Source organism: Penaeus monodon, chromosome 1 (genome assembly GCF_015228065.2).
Source record: "Penaeus monodon isolate SGIC_2016 chromosome 1, NSTDA_Pmon_1, whole genome shotgun sequence".
Classification (NCBI taxonomy): domain Eukaryota; kingdom Metazoa; phylum Arthropoda; class Malacostraca; order Decapoda; family Penaeidae; genus Penaeus; species Penaeus monodon.
In genome coordinates, this window is record NC_051386.1 from 9,384,343 (window position 1) to 9,392,362 (window position 8,020).

Genomic DNA, 8,020 nt, shown 5'->3' on the forward strand with positions numbered 1-8,020 from the left:
GGTTCTGTTCATCCTGTAACCGTAGGAGAGAGAGAATTGGGGGGGAGGGGGGGGGGCAAGAAAGTGATAGTGGAGAAAGGGACAGGGGTGGGGGAAAAAGGGAAAGGGAAGTTTAGGGTATAGGGGGTGGGTGGGTGGAGTGTGAGAGAGAGAAAAGGGGGGGATGAGAGAAAGAAGGGGGGATAGAGAGAGAGAGAGAACAAAGGGAGGATGAGAGAGAGAGAGAACAAAGGGAGGATGAGAGAGAGAGAGAGAACAAAGGGAGGATGAGAGAGAGAGAACAAAGGGAGGATGAGAGAGAGAGAGAACGAAGGGAGGATGAGAGAGAGAGAGAACGAAGGGAGGATGAGAGAGAGAGAGAGAGAACGAAGGGAGGATGAGAGAGAGAGAGAGAGAACGAAGGGAGGATGAGAGAGAGAGAGAGCGAGAACGAAGGGAGGATGAGAGAGAGAGAGAGAGAGAACGAAGGGAGGATGAGAGAGAGAGAGAGAACGAAGGGAGGATGAGAGAGAGAGAGAGAGAGAGAACGAAGGGAGGATGAGAGAGAGAGAGGAAAATCATATAGGAAGTCGCACACATCCATGCATAAATAAAACAATTTCTCATGTTTGTATATTTATTTATTCATTTTTATAGCATGAGGCCAAGGTGATTATGTAATGCCTAAGATGATCTAGATTCCATGACACATAATGACTGATAATTTCAATCAGATAATATATCTTCTGCTTCTCCATAACAGCAGCATGATGATAGCATCTCTAACAAAGAACATCCATCTAACCCAAAAAGGTTCCCAGAAAGGTAACAGAAATAAAGCTATAACTTCCATACTGTAGTGTGTGTACAAGTCAAGATCATGAAGTCCTTATTAACTTGAACTGGGAATAATATGCTTGAGCTCTTCATTATATGCATTAAAAAGGTACAGGGATGGATTTCTGCTACATCCCACTGGAACAGCAGCAAATGCTCTTAAAAGGAGGATTAAGTTTGTAATGTATCATGTATACAAGTTACACACATATTTTCAAAGTGGTTTTGATCTCCAGTAAGAGTGTTTTATCCTATAAATATGAACCTCTGGGTTAATTCCTGTGTTTTATAGCCTCCACAGAAGCTGGTAAGATTGAAAGTGAAAACACATTAGCGTAAATGCTGTTATTGTCGCCTGTAATTATCATTGTCATATGGGAAACAACTCTCACACATTTAACAGGCAATATATTTCAAAAAATCATGATTATACAAAACCTATCAATGGCTATCATTGGGAGGGTGGGGGTTGGGGGACCATATGTGAAATAGGGTCAACAAATTATCTTTTTTCTCTATGCAAGAAGTTTCAAATATAATATTTTAATAATAAATATCAACAAGACAAAAGTATGGAAGCAGCATTCATAAAACATAAAAGAGTAAAGATATGGCAACAAAAATAAAGCTCAATCATACCTTATAATTGTACATAAAATTTGATTTTGGCATCACTATATTTACAATATAAAATTATAATAGATATAAAATACTCTCTCAAGAGTACAGAATAATGATACTTAGTTTGGGAGATGTAAGCTTGGAAAATTTAGATCTAGTTTTAGATAAGAAAAAATAAAAATAAAAATGCATAATGAGCAGCATTTATCTACAGTAATAAAATAAATACTTGAATCAATTTTTTTTTCTTTTTTCTTTTTTTACTTGGTATGTTATGATACAGAAAATTTACACCAAGAACCCTCCGCAAGGCCTCACACCCCTGTAAGGCTGAATTTATTTAGTTGTCCAGTTAAAATCAACAAAATTAATGATAAATATGAAGCAGAAATATTAGCTGTCACGTTCATATTAGTTGTTTCCATAACTGGACAGAGAGAAATGACGAGTAAACAGCATTGACATGAATATGGTCATAATAAGAAAATTATTCAAAATTAGACCAAAATATACAAAAGTAATATATATATATTAAACCTTCCTCCTTTTGAAGTTACAACAGTGTGTCTACTGAATATGTCGCTTGCCATCCTTGAAGAGCAACTAGGAAAGTGCTCCGGTTTGATTTCTGACTCAAGTTATTCCTTTACTAATATGTCCTTCTCCAACATTTAATTATGAAATTCAGGTCTGACATCTGCATCAACCCAAGCCATCACAATCATTAGAAAAAATATTAAGCATCTACAACCTTGCAAAAGAAAAGAAAATAAGATATAAGCAAATGAATAAATAAATCAGAAACACTGCAGAAGCCTCTGACATGCCGGGACAAAATATATTACTCTGGCTTTCTTCTTTTAACCAAAACTGGATACACGAGTAAAAAGCAGAGTATAAGAAGTTCCTTACAAATCACATAAACCCCCTGGACTCGAGCTCTCAGTAACAGCCAGATTTGTTTCTTCAAATGTTATGAATCTCAATTTGATGTAACATCATTATTGAAATGACAACAGTTTCCCTAACAGTATGAAATGTCTATGGCAAAAAAGGAAAAACAAAAAGAATATATGCATAAAAACAAATGATAGTTGAAGAAAGACAAGCAACAATATCAATAGTACCAATCATGAAAATAATTAAAAATTTCTGGTATACACTTCCACAATTTGATTATTGAGAGAGAATGAAGCAATGAATGTCTTTTTCTAAATGTGTTTTCTATATCCAATAAAAAGTGAAGGGGGGATATATCTACAAGAAATAATTTGCTATCACAAAAGCTCCTCACTGCCCAAAGGAGAGCTCACTCTTCTGTACCATATAAGGAAGTGTGAGAACTATTAACAAGGAAAGGAAAGAGGGGGATGCACCCTCTTCAGCAAAAATACCGAAGTATTCTTTCTGTAAACAAAGACTTGACTGTTGGATTTGCAAAACTTTGCTATAATCATAATACAGAAACCACTGCTACTCCAGTAATGGCAACTCTTCTGCTTGTGTGAGGGTGTGAATATGAGGGTTGTCAGAACGCATAAATATGGTGACCCCAGACTGGTATGCTGCTGGAATGGCAACATGAGAAGTCAAGTGCCGGCGACCTTGAACCACAGGAGGTGCGGCTTGTTCTTTTAACACACCTACTACTTGACCTGCAAACAGAAAGAACATGATTAATAACTAGCATACTTCCAATGTAAGTTAGATCTTAATGAGTAGTATCTTTTCAAAATTTCTTAATTATCTTAGAGAAATCTTTCGAAGAGATTTTATATGTTAGTGAAGCTTGGAACAACTAACAAGACTGTCTTCAAATAATGGGCAAGAATACAGTTACTTTAGCCTAGAACAAAAAACATTTGAGGGTGATCACCACTTCTGCTGACAAAAAAGATTGCATATGGTAGGATAAAAGGAATCCAGAGGAATAATACTTAAAATAAAAATGAAATCTCTTCAAAGGGGCCCATAGAGCCATTTCCCAATGTGCCCATTGCTTAAACCCCTTAGTTTTCTTTATCTGACACTTAGTTTTATATTCATATCTCAAAAGTTTTACAGCAGCTCTCTTCCTATGACAATTTTGATACATAAAATATGTCTGAAATGCAATTAACCCTGTTTTAGTTCATAATGATAATGATAATATTATGGGTGCTTTGCTGCTGAGCATATGGTCCAAAATCCAGGCATTAGGCTTACTTGAGTGGTTACTCTCACAGATGTGTGGCTTGTAGGATTAACCCACACTACACTCAAGTGGTTTCAAGACTCCTTGCCTCCCCTTTGCAATGTTTCTCTATTTTTGTTTTTCTTTCTTAACCTTTTTTTTCAGTTCCATTTTTGCAACTTTCCAATGTCTATTGACATACTGTATCCAGATGGTAATAGACTGTCTTCCTTGCACAGACTATCATCTCTCTAGGTAGTCCATAATTCAGTGCAATAATAATAATAATTAATATTTTGTTATTGTCATTATTTAGTTTCTTCATAAAATTAAATTTTCTGAAATACAACAAGCCCCACCACTCAGGGTGGGCAAGAATAGGATCTGGAGCATGGAAATAGTCTTCACTGAAGGCAGCATTCTCTAGCCTTGGCTCATGGATGGTACATTCCACACTTGTTTACTGATAGGTATAGAGCATAGATATAGAGCATGAGTCCCTTCCTAAGTGCGCACTGAATCTAATCACCCTCAAAGAGCTTTGTGCACTAGTGGCGAGTCATTCCCCTCACTCCGGCCTTCACGCAAAATTCTCATTAAGGCCCTCAGCCAAATGTTTCTATGATGGCATGTTCAAGTCATATCAGCCAGATCCAATAATAAAAATATTAATATTAAGAATAATAATAATAACAAAACAATAATTATAATATTAACAGCAACAAAATAATAACAACAACAATGATGAAGATGGTGAGGTTAATGATGACAACATCAACCGTAGTAGTAGTAGTAGTAGTAGTAGTAGTAGTAGTAGTAGTAGTAGTAGTAGTTGTAGTAGTAGTTGTAGTAGTAGTTGTAGTAGTAGTTGTAGTAGTAGTTGTAGTAGTAGTTGTAGTAGTAGTAGTAGTAGTAGTACACTACTACTACTATTACTACTACTTATAATAATAATAATAATTACTACTACTACTACTACTAATAATAATAATACCAACAATAACAGGATGCAATGTATACAAATGTTATATCAAAGAAAACTTTTTATATAAACTTTACCTAGAACATTCATCTCTCTCCATCTCGGGTCAGGCTGTTGGGTCAATCTAATGAGCTTATCACCCTGGCCCCATCTATTTACAACATCTGCTCTGCGGACCAACAACACAGAATCTGTGCAAAGCTGGTCCCCAAGTAGGCAATCAGAGACACATTCTAATGGGTTGGTGAGGTAGATACCCTGAGGACCAACGCCAAATATCATTTGATGGTGCCAGGCATCGGGTACTGTCTGGCCTGGAGCAACACCTACTTGCAAATTTAACGTGGCCAAAGGCACTCCACCTGTTGAAAGTCAAAAGCATTTTAGTTCTGTAATAATTAGTTCAACACTTAAAAATCTGTTAACTTTAAAAGTAAGTAAAAAAGTGAGATGAAAAAACAGCTTGGTATAATTATAAACCATGTATTATTGTGTTAGAAGTAGAAATATGAAGAAAGTGAGAAAGGTTGATAAATATGCTCTCTCATTACTTAAAATCATATCTATCAACTTCAGCACCTGTTACTACTTCTGAGAGTTCTAACAGCTAATACTGAATATATAACTTTGCATATACTCTATTATTTAACAGAATTATTATCTCATGAGGATGTTTCCTTTTTCAATTCCTTATAAATTACCTGCAAAGGAATTCATTAACATACATATATATTAACCCCATCCTGGTAGGTCATGTATACACATTTCATAACAAACTGCTTGGTCTGTGGAGTACAGCTGTATGTGTGGTGACATGCAAGAGCGCATGGATTGGGAAGTTCTGTTACATGTATTGGACTTCCGTACCCAGCGTCTGGACATTGCCAGAAATCACAAGAATTTATGGCACTGAGAGTTTTCTAATACCTGGCCCCACTGGGTTAAAAGCCAGATTTCCAACCATATCAAACCAACAAACAGCATAATCTCAAGTTAGCTCACAAACTTACCCCTGCTTATCCACTGGGCCAACCACCTAGACAGCTGCACAGCCCTTTTAGGAAACATATGGAAGAACTTGGCCTTCACAGTGCCCTTTGACAGCTTGGTCACGCCATCAATAAGATCCCTGTGAGTAGTACCAGCTACAGAGCGGGAGAGCAGGTAGTCTACAACCGGCGCAGTCTCTGCTCGTAACCTGGTTTTGATACTCGCCTGCACTTCCTCCACTGTACAGGGGTAGTCTAAGGCAAGCTGTAAAAATAAAAATTATCCATTACTACAATCCCAGAAAAAGAAAAGAAATGAAAATCATTTAAAAACAAGCTAACTGGATGCGCACGCATGCACGCGCACACACACACATATATATATGTGCCACCCAGTTTACATATGCCCTGGAGTTTCAATCATTTGGAATTTCAGTCAGCTTGGAGGCATTTCCTTTATATTGTGCATGGTTTTATATGCAAGAAAATGTACATTTCACTCCCATATGTCAAATACACACTACACAATGGAGTATCAAAAAGGAAAGGAAAGGAAAGGAAAAGGAAAAGGAAAAGGAAAGGAAAAGGAAAAGGAAAGGAAAGGAAAGGAAAGGAAAGGAAAGGAAAGGAAAGGAAAGGAAAGGAAAGAAAAGAAAAGAAAAAGAAAAGAAAAGAAAAAGAAAAGAAAAGAAAAGGAAAGGAAAGAAAAAGAAAGAAAAGAAAAGAAAAGAAAAGAAAAGAAAAAGAAAAGACAAGAAAAGAAAAAAGAAACGAAAAGAAAAGGAAAGAAGAAAGAAAAGAGAGAAAAAAAAAAAACTAGGTTTTGTCAGATGGTCTAAAATCTGACTGATAATTGTCTGGGATGAGACAGTATGCAAATGATAACTAATAATTAGCATCAGTCTTACTAGAGTGACAACTCTCCCAGGTGTGTGGCTTACAGGCTCAGCCCACATAAATACTCATTTGTGCTATGTAATGATCACTTTTTCAGCAATTTAGTTAGTCTACAACTACGTGTAATAAGTGTAATAACAGTAACAATAAGCAACACTGCATTATTTGTATTTTTTTTATATTTTCATATTATTCAATTTTCTGCAATGGTAGCAGATGAATGGCACCTATTAATTGACCTTGTCTATATCTCTTTAGGGCGTGATTGTGTGGGTGTGAGTTCCCACTGGTGTGGATGGGTGTTGGACGTGGAGTCGAGTTCAAATCCAGTCAGGTAAAGACTGGGCAGTCCTGAGTGGAGGTTCACAGAGTACTGTCTTGGTTCCGGATTCTGTAGCTTAATACGAGCACTGTGTAAGCGAGCAGGGAATGAGGGGAACCTGCAATCCAATGAGATAGCCAAGAGGTCTCTGTGTCAGCCAGTCAGGTCTCTACAGTAAGTCGAGAGAAGTGCCTGAGAGTGTGACGACAGAGCTGTGGACCTGATCACTGAGCTTCAGGTAGCGGTTTTTACTCCTGCAGATACTCCACCTCCTAAGAGTGAGCTAAGCAAGTGAGTGATATGCCATGAAGTTTCACTCCAGCTTACCTGTATAGTAGATGGGTATGCATCTACCACTTGAACTGGTCTATATCTCTTTAGGGAGTGATAGTAGTGGGTGTGAGTTCCCACTGGTATGAATGGGTTCTGTAGGTGAAGTAGAGTTCAACGGGGAGTTGGGAGGCTCCCCAGTCAGCAAAGGACTGGTCAGTCCTTGTGTTGCTGCTGCTGTTATTGTCTGCTGGAGGATCACAGAGTGCTGATCTCACTTCTGAATTCTACCGCTTAAATACACAAGTGCTGTGTAAGCAGGCAGGGAAAGAGGGGAGCCTGTGGTCCAATGAGAGAGCCGAGAGGTATCTGTGTCTGCCAGTCAGGTCTCTGCAGTGAGTCGAGAGAAGTGCCTGCTGGTAAGTGTGAGAGGACATGGCTGTGAACCTAATGTGACCCAACCTGGCAAATATGCTGAGCTTCAGATTGTGGAGTCATGCTGCTACACAATGCACCCTATGCCACTGATCACAAAAGACAGGAATACAATCCTGAGTATGGAAATAATGTTCTACCTGGAGTTAGTGCTCTTCCAACAATGACACAGATGATACAGTCTATCCTCAGTGAAAATGATGCAATAGCCACTTCCTAAATGCCCACTTACTCTTAATCTCACAATAAGGATCTTCCATCACCCCAGCCCCAAGGCCACAATTTTCAAGATGGCACATTGTTGTCACCTCTGCCCTTGGCTAAATTTTGTCAAGACTGCATAGTCCTGTTACCCAGCCCTCAGCTTGTCTTGTGTTAACACAGTCAATAAGGAAAAAAACTGACAAAAAATAAAGTATAGGCAGTTAAGATTTGAAACTTTGAGGATAAGTGCACATAGTCCTGTACATCGTGGTCATGGTTGGCCTGTCAAAACTTGCAAAATGCTCCCCACA

General features: G+C 38.0%; 1 protein-coding gene across 5 annotated transcripts in view; it reads right to left on the reverse strand.

Moving 5' to 3' along the window:
- Window positions 1-602: 602 nt before the first annotated feature.
- Window positions 603-8,020, reverse strand: part of LOC119588941 — a 40,751-nt gene continuing 33,333 nt past the window's right edge. For all 5 annotated transcript variants that reach the window (XM_037937778.1, XM_037937633.1, XM_037937855.1 and 2 more), the window contains 3 exons: window positions 5,603-5,846; window positions 4,670-4,954; window positions 603-3,092 (listed from right to left, as the gene is read on the reverse strand). In XM_037937778.1, coding sequence (XP_037793706.1) covers window positions 2,911-3,092; window positions 4,670-4,954; window positions 5,603-5,846 — 711 coding nt within the window. In that variant the 3' untranslated portion in view covers window positions 603-2,910. The remainder of the gene's footprint in view (window positions 3,093-4,669; window positions 4,955-5,602; window positions 5,847-8,020) is intronic.